The sequence below is a fragment of the Oncorhynchus keta genome, unplaced genomic scaffold (assembly GCF_023373465.1).
Source record: "Oncorhynchus keta strain PuntledgeMale-10-30-2019 unplaced genomic scaffold, Oket_V2 Un_scaffold_1526_pilon_pilon, whole genome shotgun sequence".
NCBI classification, from domain to species: Eukaryota; Metazoa; Chordata; class Actinopteri; order Salmoniformes; family Salmonidae; genus Oncorhynchus; species Oncorhynchus keta.
The window spans coordinates 845574-863057 of record NW_026290798.1 but is presented as its reverse complement, the minus strand read 5'-3'; the positions used below and the strand labels follow the sequence as shown (position 1 = coordinate 863057).

At 46.3% G+C, this 17484-nt stretch overlaps 1 protein-coding gene across 1 annotated transcript in view; it reads right to left on the bottom strand.

Annotated features, from left to right (window-relative positions):
- The window catches only part of mroh1 (maestro heat-like repeat family member 1), a 47021-nt gene extending 30623 nt beyond the window's left edge, over window positions 1-16398 (bottom strand). The window contains exons 1-14 of the mRNA XM_052514109.1: window positions 16126-16398; window positions 15266-15377; window positions 12606-12751; window positions 11554-11685; window positions 11125-11287; window positions 10803-10901; window positions 10515-10666; window positions 6699-6839; window positions 6140-6232; window positions 5587-5665; window positions 3087-3200; window positions 957-1030; window positions 498-620; window positions 232-342 (exon numbers count right to left, since the gene is read on the bottom strand). Of these exons, the coding sequence (XP_052370069.1) occupies window positions 232-342; window positions 498-620; window positions 957-1030; window positions 3087-3200; window positions 5587-5665; window positions 6140-6232; window positions 6699-6839; window positions 10515-10666; window positions 10803-10901; window positions 11125-11287; window positions 11554-11685; window positions 12606-12751; window positions 15266-15287 (1449 nt within the window). The 5' untranslated portion in view covers window positions 15288-15377; window positions 16126-16398. The remainder of the gene's footprint in view (window positions 1-231; window positions 343-497; window positions 621-956; window positions 1031-3086; window positions 3201-5586; window positions 5666-6139; window positions 6233-6698; window positions 6840-10514; window positions 10667-10802; window positions 10902-11124; window positions 11288-11553; window positions 11686-12605; window positions 12752-15265; window positions 15378-16125) is intronic.
- Between the last annotated feature and the right edge of the window lie 1086 nt (window positions 16399-17484).

Genomic DNA, 17484 nt, shown 5'->3' with positions numbered 1-17484 from the left:
TGGTGTTAAGTGTGACTTGGCTTCGATGTATTCGAAAGCCGTTTTTCCAGCAGGAACAAACATTAAAATGTCATTTGTTCACTGCCTCTATACCTGAAATGATTTCATGAACGACAAAATATGTTTGTGCATAAATATGCTGATCAGATAAATAATGTTAATGTGAGAGAAGAAAACAGGTGATGGATTGCCTGCCGAGAGAGACCTCTTATCTCCATGCAGTAGACTCACGTCAGTCAGGCGTCCCACGGTCGTAGTGAAGAGGTGAAGTGTGTTGTCACACATGCTCCGCAGCGCCTCATTGGTTACTTCCTCTGGGTCACTGGGGCGCTGGCCTGGACGCTGCAACAGACCAAACCCACACACAGTTCTTTAGAAACACACGGACCACCGTCAGAGAGTAGTTTTAGCTGATCCACCATCTACAATGTCATGCTAATCCCTCGCCGAGGAGAATGTCTCCAGGCCAAAAGGGATTGTCGATATGACAAACGTACATAGTAGGTGTCGGGGAGAGCACAGTGTTGGATGATAAACTTGACCAGCAGGTCTCCTCCCTCCAGCTCCAGGTAACCATGGTGAGCCATGGCACTGATCACCTGGACAACCCTCTTCTTCACCTGCAGGGGGCAATGATTGATCTCTGTCTGAGGTCAAGCAAAATACTAATACAACACAACAAGAATAAAATGTAGCGCTGGTTTCCTGATTAAGCATATGTTTGTACTGAAAGACATGTTATAGTCTATTGAAAGTGATTTTCAAACCAGGACCAGATTTAATGCATGTCTGGGAATTGGCCCATAAAGTGTGATATGTTTCCCAATGGAAAATGTGTTTTTACAGCACATGGATATGGGTCATTGAAACTGTGTTCATTGTTATTTTCTATGCCTTTTAGGAGAGAAAACTATGCCACATTGTATCAGTTCAATATTTACACGGCATGAGGTTACCTTATTGCTGTGGTCAGCCAGTGGTTGTCTGATGCTGGCCAGGATGAGAAGCTTCTTCGACTCCATAATGGATGCTAGATCACAGACAGAAAGCCTTCAGTAACATCATGAGGTCATTTCATATCAAAACAAGTCCTTTGTAAGTACCAGTGATGCTTTCAAATCCAGAGAACAGGGTCAAATAACACTAACTGCTAATGTAGTCATTTTGACTGTTCATGAAAGTATTTTATTACTCTGCCATTTAAGTCATGCCCCCCCCCCTGTCCTTGACTTCCCTTAAATAAGTCTACATAAAAAGACACGGGTTGTTAGAATCTTAATATCACAAACAGAACTGGAGTTAGAACCAGTTTTAAGAGGGCATATAATTATTTGAATGGTTTTACACCATAAATTGGTGTGGATGTTTTTGATCAGATGGCACAGCTGCACTCTGAAAGGAGGCACCCGATGCTGGCCTGTTGCTGTGTTTTACAACATGCTTGACTTGGCTGCTGTCACCACACACACACACACGTGTTGTTCAAGAAGTACATGGCCAACACCATGCCCAGGAGAGACTTCATCACGATTCTGGCATATGGGCTACCTGAGAGACATAGGAGAGTCAAGGTAGCAGCAGATTCCCCATGAGCCTTTGCACGAGGCAAATTGCACACAGCTCCCAGGGAGGAGACAGATGCACAGAGAACAGAACCCAAGACACCTGTGTCCCCTGCAAATGACGTGTGGTGAAAAAAAAAAAGTGGTGAAGATGTGTCGACTGTTAGGACATGGGATAACCGCTAAATAAAATCCAACTGATGCCATTATGTGAAGCACACCATGTACAGTGGCTTGGGAATGTTTTTTCTCTACATTTTGTTATGTTACAGCCCTATCCTAAAATGTATTAAAGGTTTTTTCCCCCTCATTAAATCTACACACAATACCTCATAATGACAAAGCAAAAACAGGTTAAGACATTTTTGCTAATTTATCAAAATAGAAAAAACAGAAATATAACATTTACATAAGTATTCAGACCCCTTACTCGGTACTTTGTTAAAGCACCTTTGGCAGTGATTAAAGCCTTGAGTCTTCTTGGGTCTGACGCAGCAAGCTTGGCACACAGCTGTATTTGGGAACTTTATCCCATTCTTCTCAAGCTCTGTCAGGATGGATGGGGAACATTGCTGCATAGCTATTTTCAGGTCTCTCCTGAGATGTTCGCTCGGGTTCAAGACCGGGTTCTGGCTGGGCCACTCAAGGACATTCAGAGACTTGTCCCTTAGCCACTCCTGCGTTGTCTTGGCTGTGTGCTTAGGGTCGTTGTCCTGTTGGAAGGTGAACCTTCGTCCCATTCTGAGATCCTGAGCTCTCTGGAGCAGGTTATCATCAAGGATCTCTCTGTACTTTGCTCCATTCATCTTTGCCTCGATTCTGACTAGTCTCCCAGTCCCTGCTGCTGAAAAACACCCACACAGCCTGATGCTGCCACCACCATGCTTCACCATAGGGATGGTGCCAGGTTTCATCCAGATGTGACACTTGGCATTCAGGCCTAAGAGTTCAACCGTGCTTTTATCAGACCAGAGAATCTTGTTTCTCATGGTCTGAGAATCTTTAGGTGCCTTTTAGGTAGGAAAAGCAGCCAACAAGTGCTCAGCATATGTGGGAACTCCTTTAAGACTGTTGGAAAAGCATTCCAGGTGAAGCTGGTTGAGAGAATGCCAAGAGTGTGCAAAGCTGTTATCAAGGCAAAGGGTGGCTACTTTCAAAAATCTCAAATGTAAACTATATTTTGATTTGTTTAAAACTTTTTTTGGTTACTATAGGATTCCATGTGTTATTTCATAGTTTTGATGTCTTCACTATTATTCTACAATGTAGAAAACCGGTAAATAAAGAAAAACGCTTGAATGAGTAGGTGTGTTCAAACTTTTGACCGGTACTGTATATAATGTAGTAAATTAGTAGTAGTGTCTATGTATACTGTAGCAGTGACTATAGGCATACGGTAAGTTAGTAGTAGTGCATATATATATATATATATAATCAGTCTGTAGTAGTGTCTATATATACACTGCAGTAAGTGCCTCCTGTCCTGTGCAGACAGGCCCGAGCCAGACTAATTAGCAGTCTTACTGGAGGAGTTGATGAGGTGTCGGAGCACAGCCAGGGAGCCCATGCGGATCCTCTCATTACTGTTCTCCAGTTTCTGAAGCACAAACATGACCAGCCGGTCTGGGAAGGTGTTGGCTGAGAAGGAAGGAAGCGTATGGCACAGAGTCAGACCACTGTTTAAAGTTTAAACACATTTACCTCTGAGTGAAGTCATACCATCTAAGATCTAAATCATGGATTATCTCATTACAGGAGGACATGGTGTCCATCATGTAGTTTCTCTGCAGAAGCTCTGTGTTCTAGAATAACAAAGACCTTGTTCACAATAGCACCCTATTCCCTTTATTGTGCACTACTGTTGACCAGGGCCTATAGGGTTCTGGTTAGAAGTAGAGCACTATATAGACAGTAGGGTGCCTCTTGAGACACAAGGAGTCTTGTATTAGTTGTAGAGGGAAAACAGTCGAACTCTGAATATGTTATATCGGCCTAGTACCGTACCATGTAGGTAACAGAACCAATTAATACTGATTCTACAATTCCATGATCATTTTATATTATACAATGTGAAGGAAATTACCCAGATCTGAAAATATATAAACACTGCTCAAAAAATAAAGGGAACACATAAACAACACAATGGAACTCCAAGTCAATCACACTTCTGTGAAATCAAACTGTCCACTTAGGAAGCAACACTGATTGACAATAAATTTCACTTGCTGTTGTGAAAATGAAATAGACAACAGGTGGAAATTATAGGCAATTAGCAAGACACCCCCAATAAAGGAGTGGTTCTACAGGTAAAAACCACAGACCACTTCTCAGTTCCTATGCTTCCTGGCTGATGTTTTGGTCACTTTTGAATGCTGGCGGTGCTTTCACTCTAGTGGTAGCATGAGACGGAGTCTACAACCCACACAATTGGCTCAGGGAGTGCAGCTCATCCAGGATGGCACATCAATGCGAGCTGTGGCAAGAAGGTTTTCTGTGTCTGTCAGCGTAGTGTCCAGAGCATGGAAGCGCTACCAGGAGACAGGACAGTACATCAGGAGACGTGGAGGAGGCCAACAACCCAGCAGCAGGACCGCTACCTCCGCCTTTGTGCAAGGAGGAGCAGGAGCACTGCCAGAGCCCTGCAAAATGACCTCCAGCAGACCACAAATGTGCATGTGTCTGCTCAAACAGTCAGAAACAGACTCCATGAGGGTGGTATGAGGGCCCGACGTCCACAGTTGGGGGTTGTGCTTACAACCCAACACAGTGCAGGACGTTTGGCATTTGCCAGAGAACACCGAGATTGGCAAATTCGCCACTGGCTGCAACATCCTCCAGCATAACCGGTTTGGCGGTGGGTCAGTCATGGTGTGGGGTGGCATTTCTTTGGGGGGGCCGCACAGCCCTCCATGTGCTCGCCAGAGGTAGCCTGACTGCCATTAGGTACCGAAATGAGATCCTCAGACCCCTTGTGAGACCATATGCTGGTGCGGTTGGCCCTGGGTTTCTCCTAATGCAAGACTTCATGTGGCTGGAGTATATCAGCAGTTCCTGCAAGAGGAAGGCATTGATGCTATGGACTGGCCCGCCCGTTCCCCAGACCTGATCCAATTGAGCACATCATGTCTCGCTCCATCCACCAATGCCATGTTGCACCACAGACTGTCCAGGAGTTGGCTGATGCTTTAGTCCAGGTCTGGGAGGAGATCCCTCAGGAGACCATCCGCCACCTCATCAGGAGCATGCCCAGGCGTTGTAGGGAGGTCATACAGGCACGTGGAGGCCACACACACTACGGAGCCTCATTTTGACTTGTTTTAAGGACATTACATCAAAGTTGGATCAACCTGTTGTGTGGTTTTCCACTTTAATTTTGAGTGCAACTCCAAATCCAGACCTCCATTGGTTGATAAATTTGATTTCCATTGATAATGTGTGATTGTTGTCAGCACATTCAACTATGTAAAGAAAAAAGTATTTAATAAGAATATTTCATTCATTCAGATCTAGGATGTGTTATTACTAAAATAATATATATTAGGCCCAGACAGTAATATCTAGATGCAAGCACACAGAATGCTCACAGTCCAAACTATGATGACCAGCCCCTCATAACATCCTTCTACACGTTGCAGCCCAAAGGTCTTCAAGCCAAACTCCATAAGTTGGAAGAGCAGTGAAGACAGACATGTGGCATATTGCTGCAGCAGCATTGTGTCTGTGTGGCAGGGGGACTGTTGCTTAAATCCCTCCCTCTCCAACAGGCAGCAAATGACTCCTGGATTACAACTCCACATACTGGTCTAACAAAGACCAGGTCAAGGAGCCTGTTCTAGAACCTTCCAGTAGAAATAGATTGGGTAGAACAGTTGTGATTGTCATGTAGAATAAGGAATCGTGTCAATTCTATTCAACACATTTCTATCTGTAACATTCACTTAAATGACTACAACCCTGACCTCTCAATCCAATAAACCCAGAGAACAACACACACACACGGATTATTGAAGAACAGACAACCAACCTAGAATGCTGAAGCATCTCAATACCTCGTTGTGATTCTTCACCGTCAGTGGGTTGCTGTAGTCAACAGGTGCACAAACCTGGAGGGGGAGCAAAATGAGAATTACTGTACATGTAGGTACATGAACCATTATTCATACAAATCAACCAATCCATATTGAAAAGGAAGTGTGTTCTTGATTCAGTCTAATTGATGTTGACCTAAGTGCAATCAAACCAATTTGAAATTTCAAAGGCGCATAGGGCGAGTCACAAACCATGTGACTACAACAGGAAGTGATTTATTATGTATCCTGTTATAGAGAAACCTTATAGTCCGTGTCTAGTATTACTAGCTATGCTAAATACAGAAAAACATCCTATTGACATTGCGCAAACAGCCCAGGCAGAGTGACCAGAAGCTTTGTGTGTTCAAGGAAGTACTTTCAAATCAAATGTTATTAGTTATATCAACAGTGTGCAGCATGTGTAAAAGGTGCAGTGAAATGCTTGCATGCTAGCTCCCTCAACATTGCATTGTACTGTGCCATCAGGGGACTGTCACGTTGCCGTACCTGCTGGTATAGAGTAGTGAGCAGGCTGTCGATCTGCGTCTCCAGAACTCTGCTGCCCATGTTCACAGAAGCATCCAGAACTTGACACAGGCTCTGCAGGAGAGGTGAAAACAACATGAGCTGATTAGTGAGCAGAGCAGACAGTGTTGGGAAACTTAGACTAAAATACTGATACAGGACTGATGAATGACTGGGAGAATAGGACTCCATTAAAGAAGAAATGAAAGTCCCAATCAACATAAATACCATAGTGCCAGACTGCAGAGTACCCTGGTCTGAATCGGTATGTGCTTCAGTCAACTCCACAGCTAACTACCATTGTCATGCCAAGACAACCAGGCATCTTGGTGTGAGAACATGACAAGCATACCTCCTGGGGGAGCCCTACCTCCTGGGGGCCCTACCTGATTGACAGGACACTGGCAGGTCAGAAGAGTTAGCTAAACTATTACACACACAGATCTGGACCAGGCAAACTGCTGAACTCTCTGGGTGCCTCACATACAGCACTTTATTCCCTGTATAGAACACCAGCAGCGGTCATTAGAGGCCGACCTACCTTACTGATGACGTAATGCTCCGTGTTCTTCTTGTACAGGGAGAGGATTGTGGGAATGAGTTTGGGAAGCTGCTCCTCCAGTTTATCATGGGCCATCAGGTGACTCATGGATCCCACTGCTTCTGCCACCGTCAGTCGTAGCTACGGCCCCAGCCAGGGAAAGAGAGAAACACCACAGTTAGTCATAGCTACAGCCAGGGAGAGAGAGAGAAACACCACAGTTAGTCATAGCTACGGCCCCAGCCAGGGAGAGAGAGAAACACCACAGTTAGTCGTAGCTACAGCCAGGGAGAGAGAGAGAAACACCACAGTTAGTCATAGCTACGGCCCCAGCCAGGGAGAGAGAGAGAAACACCACAGTTAGTCATAGCTACGGCCCCAGCCAGGGAGAGAGAGAAACACCACAGTTAGTCGTAGCTACAGCCAGGGAGAGAGAGAGAAACACCACAGTTAGTCATAGCTACGGCTCCAGCCAGGGAGAGAGAGAGAAACACCACAGTTAGTCATAGCTACGGCCCCAGCCAGGGAGCGAGAGAAACACCACAGTTAGTCGTAGCTACGGCCAGGGAGAGAGAGAGAAACACCACAGTTAGTCGTAGCTACGGCCCCAGCCAGGGAGAGAGAGAGAAACACCACAGTTAGTCGTAGCTACGGCCAGGGAGAGAGAGAGAAACACCACAGTTAGTCGTAGCTACAGCCATGGAGAGAGAGAGAAACACCACAGTTAGTCGTAGCTACAGCCATGGAGAGAGAGAGAAACACCACAGTTAGTCATAGCTACAGCCAGGGAGAGAGAGAGAAACACCACAGTTAGTCGTAGCTACGGCCAGGGAGAGAGAGAGAAACACCACAGTTAGTCGTAGCTACAGCCAGGGAGAGAGAGAGAAACACCACAGTTAGTCGTAGCTACAGCCAGGGAGAGAGAGAGAAACACCACAGTTAGTCGTAGCTACAGCCAGGGAGAGAGAGAGAGAAACACCACAGTTAGTCGTAGCTACAGCCAGGGAGGAGAGAGAGAGAAACACCACAGTTAGTCGTAGCTACAGCCAGGGAGAGAGAGAGAAACACCACAGTTAGTCGTAGCTACAGCCAGGGAGAGAGAGAGAGAAACACCACAGTTAGTCGTAGCTACAGCCAGGGAGAGAGAGAGAGAGAAACACCACAGTTAGTCGTAGCTACAGCCAGGGAGAGAGAGAGAGAAACACCACAGTTAGTCGTAGCTACAGCCCCGGCCAGGGGGAGAGAGAGAGAGAAACACCACAGTTAGTCGTAGCTACAGCCAGGGAGAGAGAGAGAAACACCACAGTTAGTCGTAGCTACAGCCAGGGAGAGAGAGAGAAACACCACAGTTAGTCGTAGCTACAGCCAGGGAGAGAGAGAGAAACACCACAGTTAGTCGTAGCTACGGCCAGGGAGAGAGAGAGAAACACCACAGTTAGTCCTAGCTACAGCCCCGGCCAGGGGGAGAGAGAGAGAAACACCACAGTTAGTCGTAGCTACGGCCAGGGAAAGAGAGAGAGAGAGAGAAACACCACAGTTAGTCGTAGCTACGGCCCCAGCCAGGGAGAGAGCGAGAAACACCACAGTCAGTCGTAGCTACGGCCCCAGCCAGGGAGAGAGAGAGAAACACCACAGTTAGTCGTAGCTACGGCTAGGGAGAGAGAGAGAGAAAACACCACAGTCGTAGCTACAGCCCAGAGTTAACACCACAGTTAGTCGTAGCTACAGCCAGGGAGAGAGAGAGAAACACCACAGTTAGTCGTAGCTACAGCCCCAGCCAGGAGAGAGAGAGAAACACCACAGTTAGTCGCCAGCTACGGCACCAGCCAGTGGAGAGAGAGAGAAGAGAGAACACACAGTCCTAGCTACAGCCAGGGGAGAGAGAGAAACACCACAGTACTAGCCAGGGAGAGAGAGAGAAACACCACAGTTAGTCGTAGCTACAGCCAGGGAGAGAGAGAGAAACACCACAGTTAGTCGTAGCTACAGCCAGGGAGAGAGAGAGAAACACCACAGTTAGTCGTAGCTACAGCCAGGGAGAGAGAGAGAGAGAAACACCACAGTTAGTCGTAGCTACAGCCAGGGAGAGAGAGAAAACACCACAGTTAGTCGTAGCTACAGCCAGGGAGAGAGAGAGAAACACCACAGTTAGTCGTAGCTACGGCCAGGGAGAGAGAGAGAAACACCACAGTTAGTCCTAGCTACAGCCCCGGCCAGGGGGAGAGAGAGAGAAACACCACAGTTAGTCGTAGCTACGGCCAGGGAAAGAGAGAGAGAGAGAGAGAGAGAGAGAAACACCACAGTTAGTCGTAGCTACAGCCAGGGAGAGAAAGAGAGAGAGAGAGAAACACCACAGTTAGTCGTAGCTACGGCCCCAGCCAGGGAGAGAGCGAGAAACACCACAGTCAGTCGTAGCTACGGCCCCAGCCAGGGAGAGAGAGAGAAACACCACAGTTAGTCGTAGCTACGGCTAGGGAGAGAGAGAGAAAACACCACAGTCGTAGCTACAGCCCCAGCCAGGGAGAGAGAGAGAGAGAGAGAGAGAGAGAACCACCACAGTTAGTCCTAGCTACAGCCCCGGCCAGGGGGAGAGAGAGAGAGAGAGAAACACCACAGTTAGTCGTAGCTACGGCCAGGGAAAGAGAGAGAGAGAAACACCACAGTTAGTCGTAGCTACGGCCAGGGAGAGAGAGAAACACCACAGTTAGTCGTAGCTACGGCCAGGGAGAGAGAGAGAGAAACACCACAGTTAGTCGTAGCTACGGCCAGGGAGAGAGAGAGAAACACCACAGTTAGTCGTAGCTACGGCCAGGGAGAGAGAGAGAGAGAAACACCACAGTTAGTCGTAGCTACGGCCAAGGAGAGAGAGAGAGAGAAACACCACAGTTAGTCGTAGCTACGGCCCCAGCCAGGGAGAGAGAGAGAGAAACACCACACTAGGACTGCGTCCCAAATGGCACCCTATTCTCTACAGTGTGCTATTTTTGACCAGATACAGCAGCATCAGGTTTGACCAGAACCCTATGAACCCTAAGGGTTCTGGTCAGAAGTAGTGCACACTATAGGGCAGGGGTGTCACTCTTTCCACGGAAGGCCTAGTGTCTGCAGGTTTTTTTTTTTTCCTCTCAAGAACTCAACAGCCAGGTAAGGAGTTGTTTACTAATTAGTGACCTTAATTCATCAATTAAGTACAAGCGAGGAGTGAAAAGCAGCAGACACTCAGCGCTCCATGGAATTAGTTTGACACGTGATTTAGGGAATACAATGCCATTTGGGACACATACCACCACTGGAAAAAGATTGAATCAACAGAATCCACATCTAACTGAAGCAGAAATCTGTTTACCAATGCAGAGACGGGGAGTCATGTTACTTCTGGCATTCTCAAACATGAAGAGAGCAGCAGTTATGCTGCAGTTACTCTGTGGCTAATCATGTCATAACCAAATGGAGGAATACAGAGTTTATGACCAGATTACAGATAAGGGAATATTTGTTAGCCCACAAGCCTAGACCAACCTGCACTGTGATTATGTCCTCTACTCGGAAACCACAAGAAAACATTTCTGCATAACCTTGCTGAGAATTAACCAGGCAAATATGTTCAGGAAACTCTCCTCAATGTCTTTATTCATCTGATATCAGTCATTGACCTGGCTGTGACTGTGGACCTCTCCTCCCTTCCCTATAAATACCAGCACAGTCTAAGGGGTTGCGTTCATCAAGACATCCCTACAACAGAGGGACCGTTGAGACAGAAATGTAATTAGGAGAAATAAATTGGTTTCCTGCTCCTCTTAATGTCATGTGGTGTACCTTGGATTCCCTGCTCTGGAGCCAGCTGCAGTAGAGGATGTCATAGGCTGCGTAGATCTCACTGGAGAACGTGTCCTTTCTCACCGTCGGGTCGGGAGCTTTGTCCAGGTTGGCTAAGTACTCCAGGATACTCTCACTGAAGTGGGACAGAGCTGGGAGAAGGAGGGAAGGTCTGTCTATAAACTGGGTCTGGTAATGCATGTTTAACCATGTACAATAATAATAATAATAAACTATAACACTATAAACTATAATACAGTATGTTGGACATAGTGCATCTAGTCCTACCAGAGGAGAACACCCACTTCATGTTGTCCTGCTTGGCCATGCCCAGCATTGGGAGCATGGTGCCCAAGATGGCATTGAGAAACGGCACCATGCCATAAACTGTCAACAAAAGTGAGATTAGACGTTAGACTCTACCTCTATTACAATGCCAAGAGATCTCTAAGCAATTTGAAAACACTGAGGGGGATAGTCTTTGTAAAAAGACAAACAACTGCTTCTCGGAAGCTAGGTGACAGGACAGAAAGGATACATGACAGCAGCCTCAGTATTTAGACAGCTCTATACAGTGTGCTTGACACCGTTGTGTCTGGCGTTTGCCTACCATTGGATTCAGAGAGACTTGATAATGTTTGGACCACAAAAAAATGAGGCAGGATCCCTGGCTGGAACTTGCTGAGGATTTCCTCCATGATGTCATTGATGTACTTGTTTCCCACAGCAACCAGAATATTGCTGGCTGCCTGTTGCCAATCAGGTACAACATCCTGTAAAAACATGATAACTGAGCTGTTGAAATCAAACCCTGGGCCATTGTTTTCATGTAAATACAAAAACTAACAGGTACTATTCATGTGTTCAGCTTGATGCAATGGCCTCAATGTTAGAACAAAGTATAACCACTGATAAATCAAGTACATTCTCAGAAGAATAACTAGAGTACATGTTAATATTAGGCTAAAAGCATAGAAATTTAATGACCAACTTTGTATTTCAGATGAGACCAAATAACAATCATCAGAAACAATCTAACCTTTGATCGGGTCATTTCATCGGAGGCCAAAGAAATGATGCTTTTGATTTTCGGGTAACTGATATCGTCTATCTTGGTCTTCACAATCAGCTCAATCGTCTGCAGTATGACAACTCTGTGCCCAACGATAAGCTGCAGGAAAATAAGTTTACATTGTAATTCACTTCAAAACACAGGCCTTAAGTCTACATGCATTAATGTCAACACAGTGGCCTGTATGAAAAGTCTCTCCCATACAGTACATTTCATCATCTCTTTTGTATTCATATCATTGGTGCAGCACATGCAGAGTCCCAGTCAACAGAGAAGTGATGATAAGGTCTCCAGCTTCTGGAAGGATGTGTGTTATTTCTTCATGTTAGAACATATCACATCCTAATGCAATACTTTATTATTTCATATTGTTGTTGCACTGTCGAGAAGGAACCTGCAAGTGAGCATTTCATTGGACGATGTATACCATGTGTATCCCATGCAAACGACTAATACAACTCTAAAACCTTATCTCTCCAGCATTGTAAGGAAATCTGCAGCACAGAGCAGCATTGGTGCTGTCTGAAATTGCACTTGCATCAGAGGGCTATGGTCACACAGTACAGTAGCCTTCTCATCTCTAAGAACCCTTTCACTGTCACACCTCCACTTCCCATGTTCTGAGAGTGAAAGTTACATCAAGGATGTTGACAGGACAGATAAATGGCTGAAATTAAGAGGAACGACACCTCAAAAACAGAACTAGAAATCTATGCTGTTATTCAGGTACAATGGAAACACATGACTGCCACAGTAGGTTTTAAACATCAGGCTTGTATTACAATTTTATTGGGTCTTGGTAGTAAAAGGATTATATTAATATTGTTAACATAGAGCAATGTTTACATAGGCCAGCATTGAGTACCACCTACCTCAACACAAATACAGACACAGACAGCCTACAAACATGGGCCACATCAAGTTCTGCATAAATTGCTAATGAGACTGGGGACTTTCTATTATAGTGTTCCAGTCTCTCTAATCAACAGTAAGTGGCAGTAGTAGTGGTGGTGTCTGACCTTGGGGTGCTTGACCAGGTAGTCCTGGCACATGGACAGGACCTTGTTAGGCTGCTGCTTCCCCAGGGTCAGTATGGACTTCCTGACCTGCTCCCTGACCACTGGGTCCTTGTCATTGGCTGAATCCAGCAGGGCCAGGGTAACCTCTGACGGGGAGAGAAGACGGAGGAGGAGGAGTGAGAGAACACAGAATAGACGAGGAGGAGGAGTGAGAGAACACAGAATAGACGGAGGAGGAGTGAGAACACAGAATAGACGGAGGAGGAGAGAACACAGAATAGACGGAGGAGGAGAGAGAGAACACAGAACAGGAGGAGGAGGAGAGAATAGACGAGGAGGAGTGAGAGAACACAGAATAGACGGAGGAGGAGGAGTGAGAGAACACAGAATAGACGGAGGAGGAGGAGTGAGAGAACACAGAATAGACGGAGGAGGAGGAGTGAGAGAACACAGAATAGACGGAGGAGGAGGAGTGAGAGAACACAGAATAGACGGAGGAGGAGGAGTGAGAGAACACAGAATAGACGGAGGAGGAGGAGTGAGAGAACACAGAATAGACGGAGGAGGAGTGAGAGAACACAGAATAGACGGAGGAGGAGGAGTGAGAGAACACAGAATAGACGGAGGAGGAGGAATAGACGGGGAGGAGGAGTGAGAGAACACAGAATGAGAGAACACAGAATAGACGGGAGGAGGAGTGAGAGGAAGAGAACACAGAATAGACGGAGGAGGAGGAGAGAACACAGAATAGACGGAGGAGAGAGACACAGAATAGACGTGGAGGAGGAGGAGTGAGAGAACACAGAATAGACACAGAATAGGAGGAGGAGGAGTGAGAGAACACAGAATAGACGGAGGAGGAGTGAGAGAACACAGAATAGACGTGGAGGAGGAGTGAGAATAGACGGAGGAGAGAGGAGTGAGAGAACACAGAATAGACGGAGGAGGAGGAGTGAGAGAACACAGAATAGACGAATAGAGGAGGAGGAGTGAGAGAACACAGAATAGACGGAGGAGGAGGAGTAGAGAACACAGAATAGACGAGGAGGAGGAGTGAGAGAACACAGAATAGAGAACACAGAATAGACGGAGACACAGAATAGACGGAGGAGGAGTGAGAGAACACAGAATAGAGGAGGAGTGAGAGAACACAGAATAGACGAGGAGGAGTGAGAGAACACAGAATAGACGGAGGAGGAGAGAGAGAACACAGAATAGACGGAGGAGGAGGAGTGAGAGAACACAGAATAGACGGAGGAGGAGTGAGAGAACACAGAATAGACGGAGGAGGAGGAGTGAGAGAACACAGAGAGGAGGAGTGAGAGAACACAGAATAGAAGAGGAGGAGGAGTGAGAGAACACAGAATAGACGGAGGAGGAGTGAGAGAACACAGAATAGACGGAGAGGAGGAGTGAGAGAACACAGAATAGACGGAGGAGGAGGAGTGAGAGAACACAGAATAGACGGAGGAGGAGGAGTGAGAGAACACAGAATAGACGGAGGAGGAGGAGGAGAACACAGAATAGACGGAGGAGGAGTGAGAGAACACAGAATAGACGGAGGAGGAGTGAGAGAACACAGAATAGACGGAGGAGGAGTGAGAGAACACAGAATAGACGGAGGAGGAGAGGAGGAGTGAGAGAACACAGAATGACGGGAGGAGGAGAGAACACAGAATAGACGGAGAGAACACAGAATAGACACAGAATAGACGGAGGAGGAGGAGTGAGAGAACACAGAATGAGAGAACACAGAATAGAGGAGGAGGAGAGAAGAACACAGAATAGACAGAATGGAGGGGAGGAGAGAACACAGAATAGACGTGGAGGAGGAGTGAGAGAACACAGAATAGACGTGAGAGAACACAGAATAGACGTGGAGGAGGAGTGAGAGAACACAGAATAGGAGGAGTGAGAGAACACAGAATAGACGTGGAGGAGGAGTGAGAGAACACAGAATAGACGTGGAGGAGGAGTGAGAGAACACAGAATAGACGTGGAGGAGGAGTGAGAGAACACAGAATAGACGTGGAGGAGGAGTGAGAGAACACAGAAGACGTGGAGGAGGAGTGAGAGAACACAGAATAGACGTGGAGGAGGAGTGAGAGAACACAGAATAGAGGAGTGAGAGAACACAGAAGTGGAGGAGGAGTGAGAGAACACAGAAGAGGTGGAGGAGGAGTGAGAGAACACAGAATAGACGGAGGAGGAGTGAGAACACAGAATACAGAAGTGAGAGAACACAGAATAGACGTGGAGGAGGAGTGAGAGAACACAGAATAGATGGAGGAGGAGTGAGAGAACACAGAATAGACGGGGAGGAGGAGTGAGAGAACACAGAATAGACGTGGAGGAGGAGTGAGAGAATACAGAATAGACGTGGAGGAGGAGAGAACACAGAATAGACGGAGGAGGAGTGAGAGAACACAGAATAGACGGGAGGAGGAGTGAGAGAACACAGAATAGACGTGGAGGAGGAGTGAGAGAACACAGAATAGACGTGGAGGAGGAGTGAGAGAATACAGAATAGACGTGGAGGAGGAATGAGACACAAATGAGAGACCTGGGGTCTATTCATACCACCAAACAGCATGCAAGGGATAGCCAATATCAAAAGAGGTAATGGCATAAGCACACAACTATGAATAGAGGTCACTCACGCTCCACATCTGACTCCTCCATTGTGCCTGTCTGAAGGCTGGGACTGGAGATATTTAGGATTTCATTTGGTGGTCAGAAAGAGTTCAAACTTGTTCATCTGGTTTCACCACACTGCAAAGAGAGAAAACATGCATGTTTGACATGTCAAAGAATGTAGTCTATGGTAAAAGTCGGGCGAATGGAGAATACACCAACACAACGTGATTATTATTAATGTGCTTAAAACGGTGCAATCTCCATTATATTCTCACTGGCGATGATGTTCAGTAACATCATGACTAGCTCAGTGGCGTCACTTTATGTGGCAACTTTAAGACTAGTGCGAACAGCCACATGACATGTCCTATGCTGGATACAAACAAACTGAGTTGCAACACACCGTTGCAGTGCATGACAAAGTAAATCAACTGTTAACTAGCTGTCAAATCATAACGAGCCTGAACCTGAAAACAGTCAAGAGAAGTGCAGCACTTCCTTGTCAGACCAAGACTTGTTTTTCCTTGGTTGGGATATTACTGTGGCTAATTTAGCTATTCCACATGTTCTGCGCTGGTAGGTGGTTAATAGTATGGTTGTTGTCAATGTACTATAATTGAATTTGGATACATGAAGTGTCGTCGACCTATTTTGTCTATTACTACAGGTGACAACAAGCTAGCTCTGTTTCGGACTGAGACAGAAGGGCAAGTCCTGTAACAGAGCTCGCTAGCGGTCACCTGTAGCAATAGACAATGTGGGTCGATGACATTTCACGTATTCAATTCTAGTATATTGACAACATCCATACTGTTAACCTTATACCAGCGGCGACCATGTGGAATGATGAGCGTCGTTAAATGCAGCAAAGTAGGCTCCCCACCTTTCAAACAGCCCGTCTGACAGGCTAGCTGGATGTTAACTAACTAGCAAGCAGGCTAGCTAAAATTACACACAAATGCAAGGATGAATCTCCTCACGCGCAGTAATCCAGTGAAGATGCGATGTATATTGTCCGATACTTGGCTGACTAACTGTCTTCCACTGTGATATCGTATTTGTCCTCAATATAAAGAGAGAGACTTGTTAGCATCCAGTAGCTAGATTAGCCCTACGCCACTGCAACGCATCGCAGGTTAACACCCCTAATCATGTGCGTCATCAGTGTGGGCGTGACTTTGACAGCAGTTCAGCAGGTTGAATGATTTTGATCCATGTGATAGATCACTGACTGGATATCACGAGGTACGTGAGATATCACTTTTCTGTAACTTTTGCAACTTTATAGCCATAGGAAAGTAATGTGTTTTTGTGTCATGCACTTGAAATACTTTGACAATGTGTACTGGATACATCTCAATATCTATGTTTTCATATTCTATTTCTATTTTCTATCCGACAATTACAGCAATATTAGCCATATTACTGTGAGCATGCGCTGACCAACCAGCAACCGTATTCACTGACATTTTCAACCTTTCCCTCTCCGAGTCTGTAATACCAACATGTTTTAAGCGGACCACCATAGTGCCTGTGCCCAAGAACACTAAGGTAACCTGTCTAAATGACTACTGACCCGTAGCACTCACGTCTGTAGCCATGAAGTGCATTGAATGGCTGGTCATGGATCACATCAACACCATTATCCCAGAAACCCTAGACCCACTCCAATTTGACTGAAAATATTTGGCGTGGGTCCTCAGATACTCAAAAGGTTCTACAGCTGCACCATTGGGAGCTGGTTGCATCACCGCCTGGTATGGCAACTGCTCGGCCTCCAACCGCAAGGCACTACAGAGGGTAGTGCGAACGGCCCAGTACATCACTGTGGCCAAACTTCCTGCCATCCAGGACCTCTATACCAGGCGGTGTCAGAGGAAGGCCCTAAAAATGGTCAAAGACTCCAGCCACCTTAGTCATAGACTGTTCTCTCTGTTAATACACGGCAAGCTGTACCGGAGCGCCAAGTCTAGGTCCAAGAGGATTCTAAACAGCTTCTACCCCCAAGCCATAAGACTCCTGAACATCTAGTCAAAAGGCTACCCAGACTATTCACATTTCCCCTCCCCTCTCCACACCACTGCCACTCTCTGTTGTCATCTATGCATAGTCACTTAAATTAACTCTACCTACATGTACCTACTACCTCAACTAACCGGTGCCCCCCTCCACTCTCCACACCACTGCCACTCTCTGTTGTCATCTATGCATAGTCACTTTAATGAACTCTACCTACATGTAC